General features: G+C 38.9%; 1 protein-coding gene across 13 annotated transcripts in view; it reads right to left on the reverse strand.

Annotated features, from left to right (window-relative positions):
- CLASP1 (cytoplasmic linker associated protein 1) overlaps positions 1-16,626 on the reverse strand; it is a 179,079-nt gene that overhangs the window by 37,677 nt on the left and 124,776 nt on the right. For 7 of the 13 annotated variants that reach the window (XM_027636824.1, XM_027636826.1, XM_027636830.1 and 4 more), the window contains 7 exons: positions 14,786-14,809; positions 13,624-13,868; positions 10,054-10,117; positions 8,704-8,706; positions 8,307-8,470; positions 7,310-7,388; positions 6,186-6,329 (listed from right to left, as the gene is read on the reverse strand). In XM_027636824.1, coding sequence (XP_027492625.1) covers positions 6,186-6,329; positions 7,310-7,388; positions 8,307-8,470; positions 8,704-8,706; positions 10,054-10,117; positions 13,624-13,868; positions 14,786-14,809 — 723 coding nt within the window. The remainder of the gene's footprint in view (positions 1-6,185; positions 6,330-7,309; positions 7,389-8,306; positions 8,471-8,703; positions 8,707-10,053; positions 10,118-13,623; positions 13,869-14,785; positions 14,810-16,626) is intronic. The other 6 variants (XM_027636825.1, XM_027636827.1, XM_027636832.1 and 3 more) reach the window with 1 other exon arrangement.

Consider the following 16,626-nt stretch of genomic DNA (forward strand, 5'->3'; position numbering starts at 1 on the left):
TCAAGTTGCTGAAGGCTACCCTGAGTAACTTTGTTCATTACAAAATGACATCTGTTGCAGAAACAGGTTTCAGGATTAGAAACAAAGGTTACAATTCATTAACAATCAAGAAACTTTTATTATTAAGCTGGTATGATAGAAGTCTGAACTCTGAGGTAAAAGTTCCCACATATAAGTGAAGAAAGAAGAAAAGCTACCGAAATCATATGGTTTATAATGAAAACATGCACTTTAATCTGCAGATTTTTGAAATGATAGAGGAAATGTGGAAGACTTACCTGTCACAGTCCAAACAGCTCTACAATGCATCATGTAAACATCACCTCTAGACTTGATTTTCAAAATAGATACATCACCTATATTTATGTAGGGGTGTGTGTGTTTGCACTAGCTCTTCTAGCAAACAGAATATGTGCTTATATTGCAAACTGCTTTCAACTCAGAGGATATTAGAAGGCTGTATAAACTGAAGAGAACAATTTCAAAGAAATTTACCCCAGCACTATGTTTCCAACAAGCATGTGATAATTTTCTGGTCACCAACACTGGGCAAAAGCCATTTTCCTTATACTGCGTACACTAAAAACATTTGGGCTCTCATAGCTCTGTAGCATCAAATTCAAAACAAACAGAAAAGGAGGGATACTATTTTGGAAACACAGTTAGGACACAGAGATCCTTTTTGTTCTAATAGCATTAAGTCAAGTAAACACTAAAGTCCACCAGGTGCCATTTTTGATGTACTACACTCTTCTTCCTAGCACTGACTATGTTTAAATGCCTAAAAGGAGTTCCTCTGGGCATTTAGACTGAGTTCGATTTCTTTAGGAATATCCTTTGGCTAAAAGGCTGACCTCAGCAGTATGGACGTAGTCCTATTTAAGACTCCATAAGCCTGAAATGAAATCCTAATGTCTGTTTCTCTGGTAACTTGGCTCACCATGAGATGCACAAATCTGGTGCAGGAATATTGCAAGAGTGCCAGAGAAACCTCTGACCCAGAAAGACAAGGGCCTGTGGCTGGGGAATACTAAAACAATTTGCCATTCAAAAGCATTTCTGCAAACATCCTCTTTGCCACTGCTACTGTAACAGGCCATGACCAACAGCGTTTATTGCTCAACACCAGTAAAGATAAACAATACCATTTCAGCTCCCTAAGAGGCTTTGGGAGTGCTTTTACAGTGAAGCTTCTGTCCCAGAGTTGCTGAAATCAGCCTGATGCTAGATGGAAAATTAAAACTTCAAAATATTTTAGAGGTCTCATGGTATCATGTTGCAAAGGAGCCTGATTTCATTTTCTTAGAGGCATTTGCTATCCTGTCTATCACTGGTCCTGCTAGAGATATCACAGTAATATTTTATCCAAAGTTGCTCTCAGCTTTATTGATAGATAGGATTTCCGTATCAAAGTGACAACATCAATATTTCTCAGAAAATGACCTTGAGGATTACTAGTTAAAGTAGTAGATACATCTTCATTGCCTGCTTCAGCTTATGAAGAATTTGTGACCCGAAGCTTTCTCTCTGAAAACTTCCTCATGTTCTGGTGTAATTCAGAAACAGTTTCTCAATCAGTTTTTGGGAAAAAACCTGATCCCAAACTCATTTTCTTTGGATACCCCTAGACTTCACCAGTGGTGCCAGTCCAAGGAGGGCCCTACCCCGAGGTAGTCTGAGGGGGACATAATCTTCATGCAAATCACAGTAACACAAGCACTCTCCTGGGCTTTTGAATCTTTGCAATGGTTCCAGTTTCTTACCAAGTCCCATCCAACTGTCTGTATTCAAGGGCAGCTTGCAGTGACAAGTGGGACAGTTGAAGGAAAAAGTTTTCCCAGTTACATAAGTGGAAGGCAGAACGTGATGTCCATGTGACACAAGGCTGCCCATAACATGCAAAAATGCCTTCAGGTTTGTAAAATAAAACCACTGTAGAAATGTTTCATCAACAAAGAAGCCAGTCAGGATACCTGGTACAAAGGTAAAAATTTCTTCTGCCCTGAGATTAGTAGTCCAAATACCAATCAGACAATACAGATCTACAGATCTTGTTATTTATCATTAAGACCAAAGCCTGGCTGATTAACAAGATGGTAGGCATTGTCAATGGCCCTTCGCTTCAGAAGCCCTCATTCTCCTTCAGTCTGTATAAGCTCCTCCTAAACACTAAGATCCTGTATGCTCTCAGTTGATTCCACACCCTCAAAGTCTGGGCGCTCATGTTTAATGAAAGTTTCCATTCAGTCAAGCCTTGGACAGGAGGCTTCTGCAGGCTTTGGCCAGAGTCAAATCAGAAGCCTTATTCTAAATTCCATTCTCAAACTGATAACTCTTTTCCAGGATCAAAGTATTTTCTCACACAGAACTCATGCCTGTCATCTAAATTCAATAAGCACTTTACCTACGTAACGATTGCACAATAACTTTCTTGTCAATGTGATAACATGGTGAAGTTACTGATTTTATGTCCTCAGATCACTCATCACACTGTTGGAAGTGCCACTGTGTTACTTTTCTGTGTGGTAATTAACCGGCTTTTGCAAAATTATTTCATCAAATCTTCAGCAATTTCCAGAAAAATGTAGAAATAACACCCTGCTACAAAGAGTTAGAATAAACCAAGGCAGAAGAAAGTCAAGTGCATCACACAAGGTTAGATGCTATCAAAATCAGAGCTCAGTTATCTGAAATCCTGATCTGTGCCCTGCCCACTGATCAGTTCTCCTTGGGGAAAAAGCAGCAAGCTGGCTGGTCGTGTGGGAATTACCAACAGGTGCTCTCCTTGCACTGGAGCCACTTCCCATCCAAGTCTCCATGCAGTGCTGCAGGACCTGCTCCTACAATATGACTTTTGTTCAGCATGGGGGCCAAACGTCTTCACCTTTTTTTCCAGCACTGCTTGCAGGAAGCAAATCGTAACTTGAATGCAAGGTAAACGCCCACAAGTACTAACAGTTTTTAAAACTAGTCAAATATTTACCCATAACACACTGTGGATCACCTTATTTTAAAGCTAAAGCTTGACAATTATTTTAACTGTACACAGTTCATGGCTACTATCAGTAGCTTAAATGGTTTCTGCCTGAGAGGGAATCACGGCATTTTGTCAATGACACTCTTTGGTATCAACTGGATGTTCCTCAAAGTACATCATGTTTTTCTTGTGTTAACAGAGCTTATGTTTAACTACAGATGTCATTCCATATGGGAACATAAACTGGTTTGTGCACAATAGCATTTCCTTTGACTTTTCCTGATTTTCCTAGCTACAAAACATGATCTGTAGTTCAAGCCAAGTGTCAGACTGGTTAAGTGTGCTCATTAAGTGTGTTCAAGTAGTTGTCCCAAAAATACACAAAGTTATTAGTAAAGCTGTATCATTCAGTTTGAAAAAAATTTTTTACTAAAATGACATTTTTGGCTCTGTTTTCCTCCAGTGCCTCAATGCTAGGAGACTGGGCACCTCCATGACCACCACACATAGTAAATAGCAGTAACAGACAGATGATCAATAATAAAAGGATAATCTCAGCACTGACCGAAAATATAATCCATTTCTTGAACAGACACCTTGATTGCTACCATAGGATCAGATCTGCGCAACTAATTGCCATGTGCACACAGCAGCCACATACTTTGCCCAGTGACAGAGATCACCAGTATGAGTGAAACTTGTTTTACCTGCCTCTGTTCAAAGGTAAAATCCAGACATAACAGCATGGTCGTCACACACACAAATGCTACTTGCTTTAAGATAGCATTCAGTAACTCAAACTTGCGTAAGAAGGACATGTGGAGCCATATTTCTTGGGAGAAAGAGCCCCTGCCTCCACAAGTAGCTGAGCACTGTCATCACTGTCCCACCAAGTCAGCCACAGTCATACATGTGGACTGGACAACACTAGCCAGGAGTCCTCAGTACCAAAAATAATGTGCACTCCTGTCAGGTTGCAGGAGCTAAGCTGATTGCATTTGGTAGTCTCAAGTCTGGATCCTATTCAAAAACTACCTTATTTTACACTTTTTACAGGCCTCTTGTGGTACTTCAATCCTCCAATCATCTCCAGATGAAACTGGTTCTTCTCCCTCTTCCCAATAACCTCAACTACCCTCTCCATTTTTAAGTCATCACAGTGTTTACAGTTCATGGTCTGCTCTACATTTAGAAAACCTCAGATCTTGAAGGCCACCACAACACCCTCCACAAGGGCAGAATCTTCTGATGCGTAAATGAATCATCTTTATTCATTTCAAAAAAAGGTACTTCTTTTTTTTCCCAAGTTATAGTCCCCAAAAGAACAAGGGCAATGTTTTAATTGTATTCTTCATAACATTTCACCTGCCAGGGTTGGCCCCTGATAATCCAGTTCACTACAGCGTAATGAATTTATTAGTCTGTTAACTACAGTCCCGACAGACATAATGGCCAATGATTGCTTATAAATCCCTTGCTGCACTGTTTCTTCTAAAGCCTGTGGTTTGTACTCTGTTCTCAATAAAAGCATAATACAGCAACGGTATGATGAAATAAAGATCACCTGAGACTTCGGTTTTAGCAGCCTAAGTTAGCTTAACTATGTAATAATTTATTTGAAAGCTACAGGCATCAAAGGCAAATCCAAGTCACATGAAGGTCTAATAAAAAGAATTTAGATTCAGTAATCTCTTGTCAACTCCAAGGCTCCTGCCCAAGTACTGCTCAGGTGGAGTTTGCTGGAAGTTTTGCAAGAGCTCTGCAAGTCATTGAGAGAGACAGAATGACGGACACCACGCTGTGAACAATCGCTCCCCATATCCCACAGGGAACAGCCAACTCTTTCAGCTGCAGCAGAAACTCCTTGCTCCACTCTGCATGCAGCAATGATGACCCCTAACGGTGGAATATTTCTCCTGAAATTGCTGAGCAATATGCAGAGAATTTGCTTTTTCACGTGTATATTTATTTAAAGTAATTCCAACTCTCCCTCACAGATCACCAGCAGAGGAAACTGCTTAAGGTTTACCTGAACTCTAACAGAGAAGCAGCTGCTTTGACTGCTCAATTCTTTCTGGCTTTGGACATGCAAATGCATATTCCAGATCTAAGTCCAGGATTTAAAGTCCTCTTTTTTTTCCTGAGGCAGACTGTTTTACAGAAGCAAATTTCAGTTACACTGCTGTGAATAATCCCTGCACAAAGTCTTCAGAATAGAGGACAAGATATTTTTCTCTAGAACCAGTCAGCTCTATGAGAGCAAGCAAACAGCACACACCCTAACAGCTTCTCTGAAGCCCTGTTTCAGCTATCCCATAATGCTGCAGTGGCAGCACATTTGATACCCAGTGATCTTTTCACTGGAATGAAATAAAAATAATTTAATTATTTCCAAAGTTACAAAATCATATGTTATTCTAATATTAAGTTGGCATTTTATGTGCATATAATGTCAAACTGTCATACAATTTTTACCTTCTGGAATTATTAAAGTTTGGTGGTTTGTTTTTTTTTTTTTTAAATTCAAGTACATCTCAAAGTCTTCCACTCCTACTGGGAATAGAAGGTAATTTTAAATTGTGTAACAGATGCCACGTACATAAAACCAAATCTTGCTTTTCTCCTGGGAGAGATGAGCATACCTATCTTCCCCATTTTAGCTTGCCTGACACTTGCATCTGAGCAAGATAAAGAACAAGGTAACTATTACCGAGGCCTGACCTAATTGTGTCAGTTTTTTCCAGGTAGAGATAAACGCACAGCTCTTAAAAGAGAAGGGCTGAGAGCCTCTGGCAGCTTACTGATTTGTTTACTTTCTTTTAACAATATTATAACACTGAGGTTGTGCTACATTTCAGTCTACAAAGCACAGCACCTTCACCTAAACAAAAAAAAAACCTAGAGATATTTCCAGACTGCTTAAGAAAAAGCACATTTTCAAACTATCATCTCTTTTTGCATGGTAATAGTAGTTAAAGTCACACAGAGATTAGGTACCTACTAGGAAAAAAAATATATGAAGGCATGTTTAAAAACTGTGTCTATAATGAGTTGACAATTTCATTTGGACAGTATGCAGAGGTATGCAGAATCAGGGTTTTTTTCAGTTAGAATTTAATCATTGATTTTTGCATTACCTTTATGACAGGTTTGTTTAGGTTTTTTTTCCTTTTTAAAGACCAAAAATCACTGCATCATTTTGGCTTACCTTTCTCACATCTGAGCTCTTTGGTTCTGTTGTCCAAGTTATAATTCTAGATACAGCAAGCCTTGTCTCACTGGAGTTTCCGAAGTCTGTTGGATCCATTTGTCTTGCCAAGGACTCAATATACTTCAGGATAGCAACTTTCACCTGAGAAATGAAAAGGGGATTTGTTAAACTCAAGGGTTGGCAAAGATGGATTTATCCCATAGTAAACAGATACCACTACAGATTGACAAGACTCATGTCACGCATGGCAAGGGGAGGGAGAGAGGGAAGTAGTCCTGTGACATATCTACAACATTCCAAAAACCAAGAGCAACTTTCTATCACGGATAAATTTTGTGTAGTAAGAGTCTGGAATGGAATATCAGAACTGGCTTGAAATGGTACATTTGCAAAAGCAGATCAGAACTCCACCACGCTGTTTCCACCAGCAGTTATTGGTCCAGATGCCAAACCACAGCTTTTGGTCTCAAACCAAAAATGCCTGATGCTGGAGTCTGAAAAGATCCAACATTTGGGTGATTCAAGAAAGAACACTTGAATCATCTGGTATCTAATATATTCCTGTCTCTGGAAGATAAATGTATACGACTTCCAGAATTTACGGTGTTCCTATTTCTGAAACAGTAACCTCCTGAAAAAACGGTCTGCACAACAGTATCCCTCAGGGATGATTCAATGACAGAAAGCTCTGAGGGTTTTTTTCTCCAAACCTTATACATGCTACACCTGATCGGTGCAGTAAGTACTAGTTAAGGTGTGTCTGGGATCCCAGCTTCCCAGATGTTCAGAGCCTGGTCCCTTCTGTCCTGCATAGACAGGTTTTCTTCCCATCAAGATCAGGATGAAGAGGAATTCCATGTCTAAATTTTAAAATGTTCCCAGGTGCTCAAAGCCCAACTCTTAGTGACTTGTGATGAATTATAGGGCTCTATTTTAAAGATATTCACATTTATTAATATGGAGAATGAGAGAGTTGATCAAAGTTGCCAATATAATTCCTATATCATGCAAGTACTTACAATTAATTACCTTCTCAGGAGTTCTATGCTTTATGGTATGCCTGACATGGCAAGGTAAGACAAGCATGTTGATGCTTTAGTGAAACAGCTTTTGATACTGACCTTCAGATTTGGTGTTTGGGTCTGATCTACAATAAACCTCATCAAAATGTTAAATTGCTGATCAAACGGAAAAGAATCCCTGTCCAAAGAAAACAAAGGCAAAAATGTAATGCAAAATAAATGTTTAGGACAAAATTAACTCAATACATTAAAGCTTACACACCAAATTTCAACATTTACTCTTTTCTTCTTAACTTGACCATCAACCAGAGAAACTCCAAATCTAAGGATCAGATGATTACTGACAGAATACTGGAGAAAAGTTCTAAATCAGTATCTTTATACACTGTTATTCTACCTACTCTCTGTACACTTCTCCAGCTTTTGGTACACCATTCCTTCTTCATTTCAGACTCTGCTTTGTTCCCTTATCTCTAGAAGCAGCCTGGTTTATCTTGTCCTCGGAGTTCATACCTGGCTTTGATTTCCCTCCTCTTTTTTCCTACTCTATCCTATTTTCTCCTAGATTATTACTACTTTTTTTTTTAAATTATCCTATTTTCCAGAATCAGCTGAACTTTACTGTAACACTGTCCTGTGCTGGACATCCTTCAAAAAGGACATGGAGCACAGAATTGTGTGAACATCACAGTAGCATTCAAGGTCTGATCCTGACATGACTGTTATTTGCTGTTTGAACAACATTAAAGATGCTCCAAACTTTGTGGTAAAGCCCCTTTCATATTATGAATACTGTAAATTTTTGTACCTGTCAGCCAAAAAAAATTGATATCTAAGTGCACACCCCCTCCAAAACTCCAAAATTAATCAGTTATATATTTTAAAATTTATGCTTTAAAGTTATTTATCTAGAAGAGAGACAGGCCTTTTCAATTCAATGTTTGAAATACTGTGACATAACTTTGTTCTCCTCTATTCTGGTATTCATAAAGACTGAGCCCTCAAAATTATACAGCACTGTTGGATTTCTAAAATGTTCCTGCCTTCTTGTAATCCTGAAAAAACCTCCATAACATTTGCCATCTGAGTACTCTACCTGGTAACATCCAGAGCTTTTTGAACTTTCGCCTGCACGGACCCCAGCAAATCTGCTCCCATTTTCTTTAGCAACTGGGTCAGGAGAACAAAAAGCCAGTCCTGCAAGTCATCTTTATGAATGATGATGAAATCAACCAGGGTTTCCAGAAACATGCTGAAGACCTATAAACAAAATAAGTGTCACAAAAAGAAATATAGTGCTTTAAATAAAAATAATCAAAGGGAAGGGGTTTACAATCTGAATTTCAGAATGACTTTGTTATAAACAGTTTCATGAATGAATGATTTTAGTAACTACATTGCTCTGAAAAAAAAATCAAACAAGACATGTCTAAAATGTGTTGTATTAAAATACCACATGAAACGAATGAAGGAAGGGGGTAGAAAACACTTACTCTCTGTTGTGAATTCCACGGCAAAGCAGGCCATGCAACAAAACAAACCACTCGTTAGCACACATAGTGATCAAGGCTGGTTGTTCAGATGCAGTTTGTCAACAGATAAAAGACACATTCATTGAAAGTTTACATTTTCTTACAACACAATCTTTTCTCAGTGGAGTTACTTAAAAACATTATATACCTTGGATCAGATCCAGTCTCCTCAGTCATGAAAGTAACGTATGTTTATATACATTTATATGAACAAAGTTTACATGTGTTTAACACCACAACTAATTTGTTTGTAGTAATAATTCTATAAAAGCAGTGCAGATAACAGATCACTGCTGCCACAAAGACACGCTTGAGTCCAGAGTGCAGTAAACTCTCACCTTACTTAGAAATCGGAAATATTTTGCAAACAAATAGTTACACCTTCACTCTTTGCACAACACATACCAAACCCCTGAGAACTAAAACTTTAAGACCTTACAGGTAGAAACTACACGCTGGGCAAGACCTGTGGGAGAGCTGGTCCACACTATAATTAAGGCCAAAAATGCACATTTTGAGCAAGACCTGTGACAGGCAACACTGCCTGCCCAGGTCATTTCCATGTGACCATCGTTTATTAAAACTGGTTTACCAACTGGTCTTGAAGTACAAATATTTGTATAAACTTATTCTTTCTCAAACTATTTAACCCAACAGCAGATGTTTTTACCCAGACATTACTGGCTGCCCCAAACAGCAAATCTCCTAAGGAAGGGGTATGAAACTCCCTTTTCCCTTCTCTCTGCTCCTACTTACCTGTCAACAGAAGACCACTGGGTCTGAACATCCCTATGGACCCAACCACCTCATCCTCTAGCCTACTTTTTTTCAAGAAATGTCTGTAAATTCATGCCACACCCTTTAACTTCAAAGGGCAGCGTTATAAAGGCGGCAAAGTGCTACATGAAAGACTTTGTGAGATTCAGAATAGTATCTTGGGGAGACCCCAAACTGCTCTCAAGTGTATCCAACACACTAACCCCAGTGACTGTGATGCTCATGACCCTTCATGGACCACCAGAAGACTCCTTAGAGAAGTGCAGATAAAACTGAACTTCTCACTCCAGGAGGTGACCTCTGAAAGGCATTAGGCTGCTCCTTAGGAAGCATGGAGTGACCGGTTCCTAGCAACATAAGAGAGACTGAGACACATCCCTTCCTTGTAAAAAAGATGAAAATCAAGGAGATTTATAAATGCCAGTTTCCCCCAGCAGATGGCAGGGGTAGAAATACAAAACACTCATCTTGGAACAGTGTCGAATGTGTACACATAGTAACGTAAGAGCGCGAGCCAAGTCTTTGTGATCTTACCTTGCTGTGAGGGTCAGCAAACATGCGAGTAAATATTTCACACAGCCTTTTTAACTCGACTCGGCTAAAATACAGAAATGAAACATGATATTAATGCTAAAGCCTTAGTTGCAGGGGAAAAAAAAGCTAGTAAATATTAACAGCTGAAAGATTTAAATGTTACTTCAATAATGCTTCTGAAAACTCTGTATGTCTAGGCAGAGCCTCAACTGCCACTCCAGTTTAATTGTTGGCATCATCAGTTTTACATTAAGAAATCCAATAAACATTTATTTTTAAAAAATTTTAAGTCAGACATCTGGATTTTCTGATGTTTTTATTTTCTTCTGTATTCCGGATTTCAGAAGATAACTTGAAATGTGCACATTTCAGAGGCACTTAGTTTCTCCCTGAGTCAAGGTCACTGAAACACTGAATCGTGCGTCTTTTTCAGCTCAAGAATAGGTTTCTCAAGTCTCCTTTGTGTCACGGGTTTCAAATTTCCAAGTAAACTGAGAACTTTCATGTTGTTTGGTTATATACTAATCAAATATTTTGGCCTAAATTCTCAGTTGCTTCACTAATATCAGTCTAGAATCACACACTGTCAACAGATCAAAACAGACTCCACAGTCTGACAGTAAGTACATTTAGGAGACAAATACATAGAAATGGAAGACAGATCAACAAACTATCAGAAGATAATTAAATCAAGGCACAGTCTAAGTTCCTGTTAGTAAGACATTAGTAGGTGCTCAGTAGTGCTCTTTTTATGAAAGGGGAAAAAATGCTGCATGAAATACTGAATTTGAGTCACCACATGCAGAATTCTTCGGTGTTGAAGCTCTTACTTGCAATGTATTGAAAATAAAATCTTAGCTTTCCTTCAAGGCAAACTGGAATACAGAATCTTTGCTTGTTTATGGTGCAAACAAAAACAGAGTAAGGTAGTTAAGTTACATTTCCTGCATACTATGGATGCAATTAGGTATTTTTCACAATTACTATGAAACCAGAGCAACTAGTGAAACGCACACTGATTGCTCAGAGAAGAGTTACGGAAGGTAACATCTTTCCAGACTGATATTATTAATTCTACAGTCCACCAACTTCTCTCTTTCTAAAAATAAGCCTTGAACAGGTCAGAAGATGCTAGTAGTCTACACCTGTTTTATGTTAGATTATTCATAAGTAATATAGGACATTTTTTTCAAATAAATCTATGAATGAAAGACTGATCAAATTTTAAAAGGGCACAAACCCAATGGTTTTAAGAGTCAGAGAGAGAAGAAAAAGTCTCTGTAACAACATCACAGTAAGCTGTCAGGCTGCACAGTCTCAAAATGACTACAACACTCTCCTGACTTCATGTAGATTGTAGCTCTCTGAATGAACCCCTATTTATTACTCTAATGAATTTTCCTTCTGGACAAAGGTTATATAAAGTCATCAAGTATAAGTGTGTCTGTTTCTAAAAGCTCACGGACCCAAGGTAACAATGCAAGCACTAAACTGCAACAGATAGTGGAAGAATATTTCCTTCAGGGACTCATTGGCCTTGTTTTGCTTAGAAGACTTTATGGGGAGCCCTTAGAAAAGTAGGCCACATGAAGCTGTATGAAACAAAGAGGGTAGGTAAGTGCTGTTCCACTTGGCATGCACATCTCTGGATATGCAAATCCCAGCTAATCTTTCAGTTCAGAATACTAAAGAAAACCTAGCCACATCACTGCCTTTTATTAACTTGTTATACCACAACAGAAGATATAAGGTTTAATTAGAAGACAGACTTGCCCCTTGGACTAATGACCTTGATGATGTTCTGCAAGATGCCGTGGGAACAAATGGGATGATAAAATCTAATCATTAGAACAGGCATCAGATCAACTCTGAACCAAGAAGGAAGCAGATCAAAAGAAAACCAAAATGAAATATAGAGAACTAAACCCAGTATCAAATTAAAAAATAACTGTGCAGAGCTGTAGTTTCTGGGACAGGTTTAAAAATTATTCAGGATCAAAAGCTAAGACGACTTGCTAGCTTGAGGGACTAGTGACAGCAGCACAGTTCAAACACTGCAACCAGCAGGGTCGAAATCAATACTTTAATTCCACCAGCATTTCTCGTAAAAGCTACTGATCTGAATAAATAGCCCATCACCAAAACTTGTCAGCACTTCCTTGCAACTATCCCAACAGCACTCCAAACCTTGGTTATAATCCTCACACAATTTCATGGCAAAATCAAAGTCTCATCCAACTTTCTCATACAAGTATATGAGGTGTCACAGTTTTTCCAGACAGTTTATCAAAGAGAAAGAAAAAAGACAGCACACATGTGGGTAGTATTAAGAGACTCAGAAACAGACCACATCAAAAAGCATCTCTGATCTAGAGACTAACTACCCATTCTAAAAACCTGTAGCACTTCCCATTTAAGGACTGTATCACATCATGTTAAGTGCTAGAATATTTTTATGATGGCAAGAAAACAACTTTTCAAGGCCTACTCTCAGTACATTTTCATTCAGACTGTTAATATGAACAATCAAATATTTTCAGCCAGTGTGAAGCCCTTTTAAAATGGAAACACTTGCACAAATCCAAATAAGTAGGCTATAAATCCTGCAACAACCACTTATAAACTTGGTCATAATTTAAGAACATACCACTCATAACAGGAAAATAAAATTGTCACAAGCTATTTGTGAATGTTATCTTCAAAGGAGCCAAGAGATAAACAGCTTGTTTCAGATACTTTCACCATAAACTAAGGATGAAAAGGCTATGGTCTGAGAACCACTTGTCTAGTTAAAATGACCTGTGGTCTATAGGGAGTTTCCACATAACTACTGGATAATCAGAAGACCTCTTCTAAAGTGTGACTTGTCAAAGCTGTTTGAAGGGTTTTTTGTGGTTTGTAACAAGGAAAAAAGGTCTGTCTCTCCTACCATAAGCAAAGTTTCAGAGTTGGTACACCTACTTCCTTGCCCTAAGAATCTTCACTCTACATTATACACTTCAATTTACAGGACGCAAGTTTCTGATAGAAGTTTTTTCAAGAGTTATAAACAAGATCTATAATTACAGCCTTCATAAAGAGTCAAAGTATATCCAACGTCAGTACTCTCTGATCTCAGTTCTGAAACACACACACCCTGACTCATTTTAGGGTAAGTGCGATGTTTGCTTTGCCAACAAAATTGCTGTGGAAAAAATATTGAAGGTTCAAACAGAATAAGGTAAAAATGGTACCACCCTTTGAGTATGTTTACAATACCATCATTGTGGGAAACCTCACTGTGCTGCTCCAAGCACCTACCACTGGAGGTCTTCATGAGACAGAGGAAGGCGAAGAGAAGACAGCATGCTTACCTGAGCCCTTCCTACATTACCGCCACAATTTAACACAAATTACACTGATGACATAGCAGAAATTTTTGCAAAGGTTAACAGAATCCCACATTGTGAAGACAAAGCCTTCACAGCCATAAAAGATACTACCTGTCTCCACACAGCAGGTACATATTACTGACTTCTCACTATAGCCATGCCTCATGAATTACTGACACCATAAAACTATGAAGGTCACCTCAGTGTCCGCTGGCTTTTCAGTAAATTCTGAAGACCTATGAGCCCTTCCTTCCTTTCAGACCAGTTGGAGCTGGCACAGTGGTTCAGGACCTCAGCCACATCTTCCGTCTGCCGCAGGTAGTGTGGAATGCCCCCATTCCTGGAGCCATAGGAGCGCTCCGAGCAAGCGCTTGATGCATCGCTGTTGGCATCATCATCAGAGTACATCCCATAGGGTTCATATCTTCTTCTCACTGGCTTTTTCTGGAAAAGGGGAAACTCAGACTTACCAGGTTATATATAGTTACATTAATGCCAAAAGAAAAACATTCTATTTGTAATCACTAAAAGGAAGATTAATGCTACTGTTAAAGTGACATACGTGTTTTAAAGACGTCACCATGCACTGCCTGCTTACCTCTCACAGTAGAGTAAGATAGATCCCATTGATTTCAACGGGACTAAGGGGAGTAGGGCCTGCCTTCCCCCGCAGGAAAGCAAGATATTTATGCCCAGTCGAATTAGTTACTGGTAATAAAATTAAATGTTGTTTTATTGGCAATAATGGTCAGTTCCATTGTTACAGATGCTATGACGACATAACCTCTACTTCAAAAAAAAAAAAAGAAGATAAGGAAGAAAGAGCTGAAAAAATCTGTGCTGGCATGCACAGTCACTTTGATATTGATAATGAACTCTAGATATTGATAATAACTCTAGAAACGCACTGGATATAGGAAATGGCAATTTCTCTGTTAGTTTGGGCTAGGATTTTTCCAGAGGCTGCCAAGGGAGTTGAGTACTCAAATCCCACTCATTTCCATAGCACAGCATTAGAGGACCTAATTCCCTTACTTACATTTTTGACAACCCTGACACTTCCAGAAGGAATATTAGAATAATTATGGCAGCAAAATAAACTGTCAAATGAACCTTAACAGAACAGGGCTGATAGGACAATGTATCAAAAACAGATCATCTATATTCTAAGTGTTTGCTACAGAATTCCTTCCAGTGTCCAGTCCTGCAGTTCTTAGACTTGTGAAGCCAGCAGAGTTTTGCTTCCACTAGGACTGAAGGATTGAAGCATACAAATTAACTCAAGTGCAGTATCATGGGCATTAGCAACAGGGTGGGGAGAGTTGGAAAGTAGAAATAAAAAGTCAAGAAAGCACTAGTACCTTGCTCCTGGAGTCTCCTAACAGCTGTAGGCAGGAAAATATTGAAGGGTGGGAAAAAGCATAGAGAATTATGTCAGAAGCTTATGTAGGGTTTGTTTATGCAACAAAAACGTATAGCAAATGTCTTAGCAAATTAAAAAAAATACAGTTTACGCAAAATAAAGTGGGTATAATAACGCCTGAATATCTCCTAACTGTTGCACTACTCGTATTGCCTACAGTTTCCATAAGGGAGTTTGGAAGTGAGATTATCTCTCTTTTAGGAACAGATCTATATATCGCATCTCTTCGCTTACTTTTCAGAAACTCTGCACTGAAAGATACCAGAGTTTTTGGTGATGCTTTCTTTCCCCACATATTACTAGTAGCATTTCGTTTTAGGGTCTTACAAAGAAATTCTGATGTAAGGAAGCCACTATCTACAGTACAGCACATTTTATCAACTTCACTTCCTAAGTTCTCTTTCAACCCACAGTTCTTACACCACACTTTTTTGAAGATTAGCTTCTTTTAAGACCCCCTGGCTGGTACGCCTGGCTTAAAGGCCTCACTTAACAGCGAAGTTTCCATCACCCTTTGAGGTCTTCTGACAGATCTGAGCACTGATTCCCAGTACAGCCACTGTGGGTTTAGGCCAAGTCCAGCTCAAACAGAAGCAGTGGATCCAATGGGATTTGTACAGAGGGAGTAGAGGTCACAAAATGACCCACTGTGTTTTGTTTAAATGGAGAGTTTGGCTGAAGCCATCTTTGGAGAAGTTCTTTTCATTTTCTACTACATGGAAAAGAAAACTCTGAAAACAAGGCTACTGGGTAAAAGTTGGCATCACATTATTCTCTCAAAAGGAGCCTGCACAGGGCTTGTACATTGCCTGTTGTGAGAAGGTAACCAAGAAAAAGAGTAAATTGGGCTGGTGGGAAAGAAGGGGACAGTAACATTGCAATGCATCCCCTAAAGTCATACAAATTCAGATTGATCAACAGTCAGCAGCATCACCTGGTTTCCAACTAGACTTAAGTATTTCCCTTTTAAAGCGTTCAACCCTTCAAGATTTTAACATTGCAGTACAATGTTATTTAATTTATGAGATATTTAAAAGGGAACTCTGTAAACCTAGTTGAAGATTAAGTCACACCCAAAAAACCCTCAGTGCTCAGCAGTCAATTGAAACACTGTGACTCTTCTCCCTCACAAACCCTGTATCTGATTTCGTTTACACAGGCAAACCATTGCCTGTAATTATACTCTGAACTGCTCTGGTGGCAAATTTGAGGTGCTGAGAGCAGAACTGTCTCACATGTTGTTTGTTGTATTTGGTAATGAGAATGCTCACTAATGATTCAGCCCACTAAATGCAACAGTGCCATCCATTATATACTATCTTACCTTTCTAGTATTCGAAAATACTTTTTTTGTTTTGAAAGGTAAATTTTGTAAAAAGGGTCATTTTTCTAAGAGTATTTTAATAGGTGACATGAACTGGGTGATAATCAGATACAAAAGGAACATGCTAGCCATCCTTAGGGAAAGTGAACTAGGAAATGGAGAAAGGCCATCCACCACAAACACTGGGGATGGTTCATCCTCCTTAAAGACAATCTGAGACAGATTCTGAGATACCTATCTCAAGATACACCAGGAAATCTTTCCCTCAGTTCAGATCTGGAGCCTGAGAAGACCCACCGGTACCCAGGTAATCCTATACAGTAATTTCTCCCGCTTCTACACATCCTCTCTCACCCAAATACTTGAGGTAAATCCAAAAGCTTAACACTTGCCTTCTGAAGAGCAGAAGGCACTTTTTGGGTTCTAGCCAAGAGCTACCACAGTTGAATAAGATT

Source organism: Corapipo altera, unplaced genomic scaffold, assembly GCF_003945725.1.
Source record: "Corapipo altera isolate COAL_440 unplaced genomic scaffold, ASM394572v1 45, whole genome shotgun sequence".
Classification (NCBI taxonomy): Eukaryota; Metazoa; Chordata; class Aves; order Passeriformes; family Pipridae; genus Corapipo; species Corapipo altera.